The 14,916-nt window shown below is 46.6% G+C and overlaps 1 protein-coding gene and 1 long non-coding RNA gene across 4 annotated transcripts in view; one reads left to right on the forward strand and one right to left on the reverse strand.

The window, feature by feature from the left end:
• Positions 1-14,916, forward strand: part of LOC142827782 (uncharacterized) — a 70,776-nt gene that overhangs the window by 29,790 nt on the left and 26,070 nt on the right. For both annotated transcript variants that reach the window (XR_012902536.2, XR_012902537.2), the window contains exon 2: positions 14,308-14,387. This is a non-coding gene — a long non-coding RNA (uncharacterized LOC142827782). The remainder of the gene's footprint in view (positions 1-14,307; positions 14,388-14,916) is intronic.
• COLEC11 (collectin subfamily member 11) overlaps positions 1-14,916 on the reverse strand; it is a 45,008-nt gene that overhangs the window by 15,268 nt on the left and 14,824 nt on the right. For both annotated transcript variants that reach the window (XM_006112058.5, XM_006112057.5), the window contains exon 3: positions 6,278-6,349. In XM_006112058.5, the coding sequence (XP_006112120.1) occupies positions 6,278-6,349 (72 nt within the window). The remainder of the gene's footprint in view (positions 1-6,277; positions 6,350-14,916) is intronic.

The following is a 14,916-nucleotide window of genomic DNA, read 5'->3' on the forward strand; positions in this document are numbered from 1 at the left end:
CCTCTAGAGTAGGAACTCCCCAGGGGATGGCATAGCAGCTAACTATTCCAGCTATATACCAGCTAAGGTGCTTCATGAGCTTTCAGTCCTCTTTGCTCTCAGGATCTGGCATGAGAGGCCTAGAACAGGGGAGACAATCTGGATAAACATCTCCTGAATCAGTTTGGTCTACAACTGTTTCCACTAAATCTTCTTCTCAAAAGGTAACCCAGTTTTATTCTAAATACTGCAACATATTGTATGCATTGTCCCACAAGAATGAATCATTCATTCAATGAGACAAATTAAAGGAAATATTACTAAACACAATAGGCCAGATCCTCAGTTTATGTAAATCGTCATAGTTTAATTGATGTCAATCTGGGGAATTATTTGCTGCATACCAGAGTCACATATTTTGGCTGGATTTAAAAAAAAACCTAATTAATTTTATGACAAACAATATAATTTTAAGATATGGTCAATCAAATATCATGCTTCCAGGCAAAAACTAGTCTTTAGAGGATCATGAAGAAATCCTTTCATTATTACCTCAGGTGGAAGTTTCACACAACTATCTCTCAGTAGATGCATTAATGTAAGAAGCTCAGGTTCCACCTTTGTCAGATGCCTCTGGTGTTGATTGCTGTCAGAAAGGACATCTGAATTGACAAGCTATTGGCTAATGGGCCTGATTCAAAATGTCAAGTTGCACGACCAATGTTTGTTTTATATTATGGTATTTCCTAGATATCTTTAATTTGGTATCTATGCACCAAATGATTATGGGAAAGAACCAAACATAAGAATGATGTGTACACAGTCATTGTGGAATTAGGAAACTGTACATGAAACCACAGGTCTTTTCCTCCTAGCATGGGTTCCCAAACTGGGGGGGCGTGAAGAACTTCCGGGGGGGGGTGAGGCGACCCAGCCACACACACCCCCCCCCATCAATCCCACCCCAAGTTTTGCTGCTATTTTTTTGGGAGGGGGGGGCATGAGGGTTTCTCAAAAATCAAAAAGGGGGCGTGATGCCAAAAAGTTTGGGAACCACTGTCCTAATGCATGAGATCCCTGTGGAAAGACAGGAGCAATCGGTACCATCATCCAGAAAAGTACTGCTTAGAACAGGGGTGTGCAATAATTTTTGAGCAGGGGCCACTTCAAAAATTTTGTCTGAGGCAGGGCCTCAGATAAAAGGGGCGGAGCCTGGAACGGAAGGTGCGAGCCCTTTAAATAGAAGCAGTTGAAAGGGCTCATGTGCCTTTGGCTCCCAGGCAATGAGCTAGCATGGGGCCAAAGCTGCAAGCTCTTTCAATTGCAAGGTCTTGTGCCTGCTGGGTGGCTGAAAGGCAATGCAGCCACCTGGGAGGCATGAGCCCTTTAAACAGAAACAGTTAAAAGGGCTTGCAGCTCCGGCGCTGCTAGCACATTGCCAGGGAACTGGGACTTGCAAGCCCTTTCAACTGCTTCTATTTAAAGGGTGTTTGCCTTCCCTGTTGCTTGGCAGGCAATGGGGAAGGCACGAGCCCTTTAAATAGAAGCAGTTGAAAAGCCTTGCGCAGCCCCAGCTCCCAGGCAACGCGCTAGGGGGCGGGGCTTAGAACAGCCACGTGGGCCGGATCCGGCCTGCTGCGTGGCTTTTGCCCACTCCTGGTCTGGAAGATAGCCTCAGCTCACATGCTGGACTAAACAGTCCTTGAACACTTTCAGGGTTTGGTCTCTGGTACTCTATTAACTAGAGGGAGTTATTTTTGCTGGAATGTGATGAATGCAAATGGTTTGTTGGGGTTGTATTTCCCAAATGGGTTATCCTATTATGACTTTGTTACGCTCATCAGAAAGTGGCCTTGATCACTCTCATATGCGTTGGTTATAGGAAGACTGGGGGTCATAATAAAAACATTATGTCAGAAGTTTGAACCCCCAGTCCTAGGGGTCCTTAATAATTTATTTCAAACAGCTGTGTCTGAAGTGAAACAGACATGTACTCAGCCCATAAATATAACATGATATATAAACACTACTAATTTGCTTTTTGTGACTTCACATCTTATGTAAACAAAACAGACTATTTAGCAAAAGTAAGCAGCAAAATGAAGCCTCTGCATTCTACTCAGAAATAGGAGTTCATTGTCTCAAACCCAGAAAACACATATATTAATTATCCTGCGCTCATTAAAAGAACTGTTTGGATTTGATGTTCTTCTACAGTGTCCCTACCCCTACGGGAGTTTGTTTGTTCAATCCTCACAGAAGCACTCTCTGACTGGTAACAAACTAGAGTGTAATTCAAGGGCGTCAACATACTTGCTTTACTTCACTTTTTCCCTTTGATTGAATATCCCTGTGGGATAACCATTTCATTTATCCATGAGATAAATCACATGGAGAGAGGTTATTTCTTTCTATAAATAACCAATGTAAAGAGAGATTCCTCTGCATCAAAGATTCTCAAACTATGATTAGGGGACCATCTCTGGAGTCCATTCTAGCAGACCACAGAACTGTCAAAGGAGTGATTCAGAAGCGGCATGAGGAAGTTGGGGATGATGGAAGTTGGGAGGGAATGCAAACCACACACTGTCTCGCTGGAGTGAAAAATAAGAAATGTAACTACAGGATTGGACTGGATCAGGAAGTCATCTGCAAGTCTCCACTGGTGATGATACACTTTGGAATCAATGACACATCTTCACTTGGAATTATGCAGATGATAGAAGACTTCAGGGTCTAGGAAGGGAGCAAAAGAAGAGGAAAGTCCAAATGATCTTCTTGGAGAGCCTTTCCATGAGCAAGAGAAGTTAGAAAATATTAAAAATGAATTGAGCCCATTCAAACAAAATGCATTTTAATACACCCTCATTCAAAAAGTTATACATCTAGGAACAAGGATTTAGAGAGTCACAATGGACAAGCAACCCAACATGAGCTTTTAGTGTGATACTGTGGCAAAAAGGGCTAATGTGATTTTTGGATGTGTAAATGGTAGAATAAGGAAGCCAGAGTAGAAAAGTGATTTTTATCTCTCTGTATGGCATTGATGAGACCAGTATTGGAACCCTGTGTCCAATTATGCGGTCCTCATTTTAATAAGGATATTGAAAAAATATAGGGCTCAGACAAGACCCATAAAAACGATTTTAGGGGTGGAGAAAATGCCTTCTAGAAAGAGACATCAAGAGCTCAATCTGTTTAGCTTATCAAATAGAAGGTTGTGGGGTGACTTGATCACCATTTACAAATACCTGCACAGGAAGAAAATGCTGGGTACTAAAGTACTATTTAATACAATGGGAAAAAAGCATAACAAGAACTAATGACTGGAAGCTGGAGCCAAACAAATTCAAATTTCAAATAGAAATCAGCACTTTTTTTAAAACTGAGAGCATTTAACCATTGAAACAAACTAGCAAGGAAGTGGGAGATTCTCCATCTCTGATCTCTTCATATCAAGACTGTATGTCTTTATGGAAAAAGATGGTACAAGATGAGGCCCATAAAGAAGTGTAAAACTGAGCCAAAAAGTTTACTTCCCCAGTAACAGGTTGAGCTCTTTAGATAGTGAAGTACTTAATAGCTTAGATCATGTGGACAGATGAGCCCTTTCGGCATTTCTATAATATGAAATAAATAAATATCCTCCAGGTGATGACCAGCTCATAGCACTGGGAGAATACTAGGGAAAGAACAGCCATGTTTTTCAATTTCAATGTTAACAACTCTCATGATTTTACCAAAATTCTTGTAATATTTGGTGTTTTTCTTTGTTATCCAGGAACAGGCACGGTAAGAGATACAATCCCTGGCAAATGACATCAGACACAAAAGTTCATTAAACAAACCTCATCTGTTTCTCTTTGGGAGAGAATCCACAGGCAGCTCACCTATTATTGCTGATGTTTCATTCACACTTCTTCTCTCAGAGGCAGGAAAAGCATTTAAGCATATGCTTAACTTTACATGCAGGAGTGGTTTCATTGAAACCAATGGGACTATTCATATGCTAAACTTAAGCATGTGCTTAAAGACTTTTCTGAATCACATCCAGAATTACCTCTTGAGTCCTTTCTAGATGGCAGAAGATGAAGATGTTACTCACTTTGGCTGTGTCTACACTGACATGAATTTCCGGAAATGCTTAAAACAGAATAGTTTTCGTTATAAGTATTTCCGGGAAAGGAGCGTCTACATTGGCAGGCTGCTTTTCCAGTAAAGCCCTTTTTCCGGAAAAGCGTCCGTGGCCAATGTAGATGCACTTTTCCGGAAAAGAGCCCTGAGCGTCATTTTCACGATCGGGGCTTTTTTCTGGAAAAGACTACTGGGCTGTCTACACTGGCCCTTTTCCGGAACAGTGTTCCGGAATAAGGACTTATGCCCTAGCAGGAGCAGAATAGTTTTTCCGGAATAGCGGCTGATTTTGTACAGTAGAGCATCGTTGCTTTTCCGGAAATTCAAGGGCCAGTGTAGACAGCTCGCAGCTTATTCCGGAAAAGCTGCTGATTTTCTGGAATAAGTGGCCCAGTGTAGACACAGCCCTTGTGTATTAACAATGGTTCTTTAGATGTGACCCCTCCACCATAGGCGTGCTTGTGTCCCAATGCTGCTGATTGGAGAACTTCAGGAATGATGTCCATTAGGTCTGCACATGTGTTGTCCCTATTCATGCCCTGCCACAAGCCTACCCAGCATATGTGGGTTTCCTTTTGGTTCCTTCTCTACCACTGAGCCATATACAAGAACTCCAAAATAGAGGTGAGGAGGGTGACTTATGGAGCTCCCATAGGGACACACATCTCAAAGACCCATCATCGTTATTGAACAAATTCTTTGATTATGTCCTTATGGATGCTCTATTTTAGATGGCTACTGAGCAGCTTATGTGCCAATTCCATGGGTGCTGAGGGGCTCACTCAACCACAGAAAAAAAAATAGTGGTGTGGTGGAGTGGCGAGGAAGGTAAAATGGATGGATGATCTCTAAGATCAGTCTGATGTTATGCATTCCCAGAATGTTGCCAATCGGTGGCCAATTTGTTGTAAAGTGTTGATTGGCTATATCAGTTGGGAGTAGTCTAGTGACTCTTCTTCCTACCTGTCAAAACTGGTGTTTGGACACAGAGGGCTGGGATAAATAAGATTGTGATCCTGATCCCCTTAGGAAATTTTCCTTTCTTTCTTGTTCATAGTGGTGTTGAGGCTGGCTTTGAGATTTGTGTGGTCTATGTTGGAATCGGGGACTAAACTGTCTTTTTTTTTGTCTTTCAAGATTTGAAGGGAGGCATCAGTCTCCTCTGCAAAGAGGTGTGTGCCCTCGAAAGGGAAGTTCTCGATAGAAGACTATACTTCCTTCAGGAAGCCTGACAGATGATGCCTAGATGCCCACTGTACCACACTAGCTGCTCTGTCAGTCACATCAAGGGGGGCAGATTGAATCAATGTCTTTTCCACTAACTGGCCCTCCTGAATAATACCCTTAAGTTGGTCACAATATAACTCCTTTATCTGCACAATAAAGTCATTCACTTTTGAATAGTTTATATAATTTTATTTTGCTGAGAGGGCCTGGTACTTGGTGATACAGATTTAAAGCATGTCTGAAAAATAAGCCTTCCTACCAGTAAGGTCTAGGAGCTGGCGCATGGCTCAGGTAGGCAGGGATGTAGCACGTGGCTCAGCTGGGCTGTGGGGGGGGGGGGGGGGAGAGCCAGGAAACCCATGGAAGGTGCACAGCAGGGAGGGTCCCGCAGCAGGGGCCCTAAAATGACCTCTCCTGATCTAGAAAACTCCCTTATCCAGGACCAGTCAGGTCCCAAGGGTACCAGACCAGCGAAAGCGTGCAACTGACTCAAAGTCATACAAAACAGGTTTTGCCTGTGCACACACTAACACCTGCAGTCACAACTTTTAATGCGCCAAAGGTGCATGCATGTGTGTGTGCAAACAGAAGCAGAGACCAAGGTCTGAAAATGAGGTTTTGAACTTGTTTTTCCAATAGCCTACTGCAAATGTCTCTCACTAATATGTAGCAGGTGTCTGCCAGGCAGTAACATGGAGGCTCCATAAAGAAATGTCTTCCTCAACAGAGATCACCAAGTAAATCAAGAAACAGCATTAACAGGTTTCAAAATGAGTCTCTTTGATCAGGAGATGGTAGCCACAGTCTCCAAGTGGGGTGTGCAGGGCACAGAGAAATGGTCAGGGAAGCCATAGTCATAAAAACATGGACAACGAGAATCCTCTAACAGGAAAACTTTTGATCAAGAATAAGTTACTTAATCTAATTAAGAAATTACCTTTTTCTCCTGAAGGTCCAACTCTCCCTGGCCTCCCTGGAACACCTTTCTCCCCCTTTTCTCCAGCTTCCCCTGTTAACAGAAAAGGAAATAAGACAAAAGAATAAAACATAGTGATCCATTACTTCCTGTACGAAATTCAGACTGAGGTTTCATCAGTCAAAAAGGATGCAAAAATGTCATTTTATTTTGCTATTGGAAGAAAGCTGCATGTACATTAAGGAAAAGGCAAGATTTTGACCGTGCGCTAGCCTTCATTTGTTGCATAAAGAACCAGTCACATGGATATCTATAGTAAGGGCAGAGACTACATAACTGACTCTTAAGGCTATGTCTACTCAACTTCATTAGCACTTACGGTGAAGATGTTCTAAACTAACAGGAGAGGCTCACCCATCAGCTTAATAACTCTTCTACCTCTGTAAAACATGGTGACTATGTCAGCAGAAATTCTTCCCTTGACATAGCACTGTATACCCCAGGGCTTAGGTCTTACATCACTCAGGGCCTCAGTTATTTAAGCACTTAAGAAATGTACGTTTCATTGAATTTGTAGTGTGGATGTAGCCTAAGTAAAAGGCCTGATTCTGCAGCCCTTATCTGTAGCCAGTAAGAAGATTCACATGAGCAGACACTGTAGATTTAATCCATCCAGTTGTACATCACCACCATCAATCTTATATCATCCACTGCCTAACTGTACTATATTTCAATTCATCAAAGTATACAATCACATACTTAAATCCATCCCTCTTCAGCAAAGCACATAAGCACATGCTTAACTTGATTCACATATTGAATCTCATTAAGCATGCTTAAGTATTTTGCTAAGTAAAGATAGATGGAGGCTTATAGGAAGAAATCCCTTCATCTTCATTCCTGGTAATTTACTGCATCTCTTAATTTCTTTAGTTTGAACCCCCATGTATTATATTCATGATCAAGTCACGCAAGGCATAAAATATAGACACAATATTTAAATAGCAGCCTTCATAAATGCAAGGTGTCTTGTTTTCATTAATTGGGTATTTGTGGATGAGTCTTTTGCTCTGTATCCTGGCTACTTATTTTTATTACTTAAAATACAATTTAAATATCTACTAATGTAGTATGTACTAATTAAATGATTAAGACTCTCAATAAGCAATCTAACAAAGCCCCAGCTAAGAAAACAAAAGAGTCAGTGAAAGAAAAAAAATCACAAACATAAAAGAAAACAATGGCAATGACTGTAGTGAGATGCATTGACATTTTGAAACTAAAGGTCAATGCTGATGCCACCATGCCCGGTGGACTCAAGAATGTGAATACTGATAAGTTTTCTAATAATTCTGTACCTTGCATGTAAAGCAGGATAGTCAACATGAAGTTTATGGTCTCTGGGTAGTCATCACATTCTCTAACATAAAGCAAAGCCACCATAAGGAAGGGAAAGGAGCGCAGAAGAAAGATTGCTGAGAGCAAATGGAGTCTCACATATTTGAAAGTAGCAATATCCACGGCCCTTGGCTCCTGTTCGAGGGCTGCTTTCAAAAGTCCAAAGTTACATATGCCTCATGAGACTAGCAGCTCCAACTAACGTCTTCAGGCTCCTGAACATCTACCAATGCAGCCTTCAATTGGTCAAAGTTAAGGGGAGTGCCCTGGTGTCCATGAGAAAATAGCACTGACAACTCCTAGCAAATGGTATCATTAGTGTGACTTTTGCTAGTCTTTGGCATATTAAGCAATTTCTGCATTTTTATCATTGGGTGGCTCCAACGGGATCCATATTACTAAATTCCTCCCACCCCCAAGAGAGGACTATAGGCTCCTCACTTACCAAACATAAATCTTAGCAGTATTTTTACTTTAGCTTTTTTCTTTGGAGAACTAGAGTAGGACGTTACAGCCTATTGTTTCATGAGTCACTCCAGAGTGAAAGCTATGATTCAGGGGTCACAAAGGCTGCGTCTACATTGCACCATAACTCAAAATGAGATACACAATTTGCATAGCTCAAATTGTGTATCTTATTGCGATGCTATTTTGAAATAGCTTATTTCATCATTTGGCACTGTCTACACAGCACCAAATTAATAAAGCACTATTCCGAAACGTCCCTTACTATTCATAGAGGGTATATCTACACTACAGCGCTAATTCGAACTAGCGCATCTAGAACTAAAAACTAGTTTGAATTAGAGTTTTGCTAATTCGAACTAGCGCGTCCACACTGATTGGACGCAGAGGTGCATTTAAGGGCGGCTGAAACCGGTTCCAGCAGGGCATCAGGTCAGTAGTTGCTTTGTGTGGCTGCTGTCTGAGGCTCGTGCTTAAAGGGACCCCCCCTGGACAGCCAGTTCTCAGTTTTTCCGCTTGCTTGCCTACCTCGCCGAGGGACAGCAAAGCGTTTTTCTCTGCGCCCGTCTGTGTCGGAGCTTCCCTTCGGGGATGCCGCCGCAGGTGGCAACATGGAGCCAGAGCTCGCCCTGCACTTTCTAGTGCAGTTTATGGACTTGCTGCTGCAAGCCTGCCAGCAATGGCTGGAGGCTGCCTGGTTCCACCTGGTGCACGTCAGCCCCCTGCCTCTCCGCCTGGCCACCCTGGGGGCCATGGAGCAGCTGCAGTGGTGCCCGGGCACCGGCGTGCCCCGCCGCATCTGGCGTCTGGACACTAGTAGCGACTGGTGGGACCACATCATCCTGGAGTGCTGGGGAGACCAACAGTGGACCCAGAACTTCAGGATGAAGAGGGACACCTTCCTGGAGCTCTGCGAGTGGCTCGCCCCTGCTCTGCACAGAAGGGACACTCGCATGAGGCCCGCCATCCCCCTCCACAAGCGTGTGGCCATCGCCCTCTGGAAGCTCTCCACGCCGGACAGCTACCGATCCGTTGGGAACCAGTTCGGCGTGGGGAGATCCACCGTCGGAGCGGTGCTCATGCAGGTACGGCACTCACCGGCCACTGGGCCGGAGGCGAGGGGGGCTGCAAGGAGGGGATGGGCTGCCCCAGGGAAAACGGGGGGTCGGGGGTGGGGAGGAGGCAAAAGTGCCCCGCACCGGAGGGGCCGGTCTCTCCCGGCCGTACTACATGCTGCCCGGGGGGGTTGCTCCTGGGAGTGGGGCGTGGGGCACTGCCAGGGCACGAACACTCCCAGCCACCCGGGCGCCCCACTGATTCGCGCTTTGCTGTGTCTCTCCGCAGGTGGTCAAGGCCATCAACCGGGTGCTGCTCCGCAGGGTGGTCCGCCTCGCCGACCCGGACGCCGTCATCCGGGGGTTCGGCGCCCTCGGCTTCCCCAACTGTGGGGGGAGCCATCGACGGGATGCACATCCCCATCCATGCTCCGGAACACCAGGCCTCCCAGTAAGTGAACCACAAGGGGTACTTCTCCATCCTCCTGCAGGCCATGTGTGACCACCAGGGACAGTTCACGGACATTAATGTGGGCTGGTCTGGCAAGGCACACGACGCCAGGGTGTACTGGAACTCTTCCGTGTGCCAGAGGCTGCATGCCGGGACCTTCTTCCCCGACTGCCACATCAGGGTCGGGGACGTGGACATGCCCGTCTGCCTAGTGGAGGATGCGGCCTACCCCCTACAGCCCTGGCTCATGAAGCCCTACACGGGGCACCTCAACCCCTCCCGCCAGGCCTTCAATGCGAGGCTGACCAGTGCCCGCATCATCATTGAGGGGGCCTTCGGGCAACTGAAAGCCCGATTTAGGTGCCTCCTCACCCGCCTCGACCTCGCCGAGCACAACATCCCTCCCGTGGTGGCAGAATGTTCTGTGCTGCACAATTTGTGCGAGAGGAAGGGGGAGGCTTTCCTGCCAGCCTGGATGGCTGAGGCTGACCGCATGGCTGGCCAGTACGCTCAGCCCCGCACCGCCACCGTCCGGGAAGCCCAGCGGGGGGCCGTCCGGATCCAGGAAGCCCTGCGGGAGAGCTTCCAGGTGGAGGAAGAGGACTGAAATCTCCCTGCATGCCCCACTGGGGCCTTCTTCCACCCTCCCCCCTTTCCCCTCCCTGACCCCCCTTTCTAATGTCAAATAAAGACACCTGTTTTGGCAAAAAAAACCTCTCTTTATTTTACATAACTGGGGTGGGGGGAGGGAGGAGTGGGAGAGGGGAGGGGGAAACCTGGGAGGAGGGAGCTGGAAGGGGAGGAAGGGAAGGGAAAGATCAGACTTGGGGGTACGGCTGGCTCTCCTGTCTCGCAACACTGCGGGTGTGGGGACCTCGGGGGGGAGCGGGTGTGGAGGGTGGGGCAGGAGGGACGGGGGGTGCGGAGGAAGCGGTAGAGGAAGCAGGGGCAGCAGGGGTGGGAGGAGGAGTGAGAGCTGCGACAGCCGCAGGAGCCGGAACAGGAGGCGGCAAGAACCGGTCCACCAGGGTCTGGAGGTGGCCTCTGAGGCCTGGCCCTGCTCCTCCAGCGCATCCACACTCCCCTGGCGCAGCCGAAGGTCCTCCCGGACCCAGTGCTCCTGGTTGCGGAGCAGCTGCTCCATGAACCGGAGGTGCCGCCGCTGGTAGTCCTCCTGGTTTCTGGCACGCTGGCTGGCCCAGGTGGTTGTTGCAGGTGGGGTGGTGCGCCCTGCAGTCCCAGGTGCTGCGGCTGTGGTGAAACAAGAGCAGCGGTCAGTTCTCCCTGGGGACAAGGTGGGTGAAACCCAGCCCCCCTCTGCAAGGCCAAGGCCCCTGCATGACACCCAGCTGCTGCTCCATGGTGGGCAAGGCCCAGGCGCACGGTCCCTGGGCTCCCTCTCCCCCCCTCCCATACACTTAAGGGGAGCATGATGGTACTCACAGGTGGAGGCTTCCCTGGCCTCGGACGACACAGGAGATGTTGTCTGTGGGGTTCCTCAGGGGTCCTGGGTCCTGGGCAGGCTCCTGGCTCGCGACATACTCCGGCTCCTCCTCCTCGGTGTCCAGGACCGGTCCCTCCACCCAGGGGGCATGGACGGCGTGAGCCCCCAGGATGTGGTCCAGGGCCTGAAAGTGGGGGAAGGCCTCCGGGTCGGCCCCTGGCAGGCAGGCCCAGGAGTAGGATTGCCGCTGGTCCTTTATTTTGCAATGGACTTGCTCCCGGGTCCGCTGGTGGCCTCTGACGGCCGCGTTCCTGTGGCTAGTGTGGAGATCGTGGACATTGGAGGCTTCCACTCAAACCTCGATGAGGTCCACGATCTCCGCACTAGACCAAGCGGGTGCCCGCCTCTTGCGGCCCCAGGCAGGTTTCTGGGAGCCGCCAGGCTCGTCCCGGGAAGAGGGGGAAGGCTGGGTGGCATCGGGTGGCTGGCTCATGGCGTGCCAGGTGCAGGGTCTGCTGGCTGGGTGCTGGCAGGCTTGCAACTGGCACAAACTGTGTAGCCAGCCCGTGGCCCTTTAAGGGCTCCGGGGCTGGGAGGGGGGCAGACAAGTTTCCCTGGTGTTGCCCAGAGTGACCACCAGGGCAAGCTGGGAAGGGTTAGCCTCCACTAGTTCCAATTAAGTGGCTACACAGCCCTTAATTCGAACTAGCTAATTCGAACTAGGCATTAGTCCTCGTAGAATGAGGTTTACCTAGTTCGAATTAAGCGCTCCGCTAGTTCGAATTAAGTTCGAACTAACCAAGTGCTAGTGTAGCTCCTATCAAAGTTAATTCAAACTAACATCTGTTAGTTCGAATTAACTTTGTAGTGTAGACATACCCAGAATGTTTACAAGGACATCTGAATAGTGAGCCCAAAAAAATGGGTTTGCTGTTAAGACACGGGATAGCTGTTTGAACAATATCTAGCACAATAAATCCTGCTTTCAGCTAGGATCTCTCAACTCTATCATAAGTACTAGTAGTAATAATAAACACATAGGCTATTCGGAACCCATGTGCTGGTGATAACTTTCTGTCATTACCAGAGTGTCCTATATGTGGGTAAAAATGAGTGAATGCACAGGAAGAAAGAAATGATCATTATTTATGTATTTCATTTCAACTATTTTTGTGTGCGACATTTCATTGAGAATATTAAGACAGTACCCACTCTGAAAAGTCTCAAAGACAGAAGACAGAACAAATTAGCAAATCCAAAACTTAGAATAGCTCAGAAGTATTTGGGGATTTTATATACATCATTTTTCTGCACAATAATAATAAATTAACTTCTTATGGACCGAGCAGAAGTAATAGTGTTTTAAGAAAGGCTTGAATGAGCAATGTAGTTGGTCTTAATCCTCCATCATGCTTTTCTAATTATTAATCTTATATTTGTAAATTTCTAAAGCATGCATCAGTGCCATGTGGACTCTCAGAACCTACATCGCAAGATAAATGATCTTGTCTATTTCATTAGGTTTATAGGTTTAAAAAACCCTAAGATGTTAGTACAGTAAAACTCCAATTGTCCGGTATCCAATGGTCCAGCACTCCTGATAGTCCAGCACCAACTGGAACCCAGAAGTGCTCTGGCCAGCCCCGGCTTCCCCAGGTCAGCTGCTGCTGAAACTGAGCAGCAGCTGACTTGGGGAAGCCAAGGGCAGAGCAGCTGGGGTGCTGCCGGGTTGGTCCCACAGCGCCACCCTCTCCCATGCGGCGCAGTTCCCTGCCGACTCCCCCTCCCGACCCCTCATAGCCCCCCTTCCGGTACTCCAGCATATCTGATAATCTGGCACTCCCTGGGTCCTAAAGGTGCCAGATTATCAGAAGTTTACTGTACACGAGTAGTTCTGTGACCTTTTTTTTTTTTTAAGTCTTATTCCCTTCTTTTTCCAGTCTTATTTTGATTCCCATTTTTTTCCTTTCTCTATTTTCCATTTCAGTGGCCTTCCATTTTCTCTCCCTTGTTCCTTTCTTTGCATTCTCTCTTTTTTTTCTAGGTTTCCTTTCACAAACACTTCTCTGTGCCTCTCCATCTCTCTCATAACCTTCTCTTTGATCATCTCACTTCACCTCTCTGGCATGCTATTTCTGTTCATTCCTAAGTCTCCCATGTTATCTTTTTTCTATCCCTCCTACAAATCTTTCCCTTCCCAGGATATTCCAATTCCCACACTTCCCAAGGTCCTTTGTTCCCTCCACGTATAAGCTCTCAGTACATAACAGGAGATCTTTTGGGACATCCTTCTAAAGCAGTCAGAGACCATCTGGCTGTATTGGGCTCCATTAAGAGATGGTTGCTCCACTGTGGCCACAGACATTAGTGGCAGCTCAATAGAGGAGGAGCAATGGCACATTTAATGTTGCTTGTGAGCAGCATTCATCTATGCATCGGAGCTGAGCTTTGGGCATCTGGCCATGCATATACTCAGCTTAGAGGAAACTTTGGTCATTCCTGTCATGGGTTGGATTTGAGCCAACAGATGATAGACGCTGTATATCACTACCAATCCTCTCAGACAGTCAGTCTCCAGACAGGTTAGTGTGGGCATTGGTGGCTTTTTAGAGATTTTACATTAAGTTTAGCAGGTCATTGTGTGCTTCATTGAAATTGTACATCAATCACCATGTCAATGACTATTTCTAATTAGGTGGAGTGAAAGCAGTAAAAGCATTCTCTGTTTTCAAGCTTCCTCCTTTTTTATGGCTTTATTCCTGTGTTATTAAAAAAAGAGGCCAGAATTATTGCTGGGAAAGTTCTATTTGGTAATAATATTAAATTTTAGCATTTAGATGGCACTTGCAAAGTGCTTTATAAGCATTAACTAATTAACCTTCCCCAAACTACTGTGAGGTGGTGTATTTGTGTGCATGTTGTTATCCAGATTATCCTAGCAGGGAAATGAAATACAAGAAGCTGAAGTACTGGCCCAATGACACAAAGAAACATCAGAGCCAGGATTAAAGATCCTACTTCCCCATACTGTGCTATGGCCATCTGATCATTCTTCTTTATTACGAGATAATGCATTAATAAATTTGATACTGCTATTAGCTGTGTGACATACATACCAAAGATGGCACAAGAATAGAAAAAGGTAAAGCTCTGTCAAATCATGGATTATCTGAATGTATCAAACTAACACTGCTCTACTTTTCACCTCTCTCTCTCTCTCTCTCTCTCTCATCTTCAGTGTCAACATGGTTAAGACTTTAAAGGACAACCTATGCTGATCTGAGAAGAAAAAGGTCGTTTTCAATCTGAATTCATAAGGTAAAGCACTTCTCAGTTGTACAGTAAAAATAAGTATTTTATTACTGTGTTTAACACTGGTGGCACTCATCTCCAATAAGTGACATCATTTGACATTTGAGGCAGTGGGTCATCAGAGTTAGCCACTGGCAGACCACCAGATGGTTTATTTATCTGAGCATGCGCAGGCCCAGCCGCTTGCTGCTCCCAGTGGCTACAGTTCATCATTTCCATACAATGGATGCTCTGGGAAGCAGTAGCCCAGCCCACATCACTTTCCATGGCTCCCATTGGCCAGGAACAACAAACTGAAGCCCCGGGAGCTGTAAGACTCCAAGCCTGCTGATGCTCTGGTAAACAAACTGTCTGGCAGCCCACCAGCAGCTAATCCTGGTGAACTGTGTGTGGCCAGTGCTCCAAAGGTTCCCCATCCCTGGTATAAACACACTGAAGTCATCAGGAAAATCCATCTGAGTAACCTGGGCTATGCCTCATGAATGGGCTTTACAGAATCAGGCCTGAAGTTTGTATCTATGTTGTTTTAATGAAT

This window comes from Pelodiscus sinensis, chromosome 3, assembly GCF_052426305.1.
Source record: "Pelodiscus sinensis isolate ZL-2025 chromosome 3, ASM5242630v1, whole genome shotgun sequence".
NCBI classification, from domain to species: Eukaryota; Metazoa; Chordata; order Testudines; family Trionychidae; genus Pelodiscus; species Pelodiscus sinensis.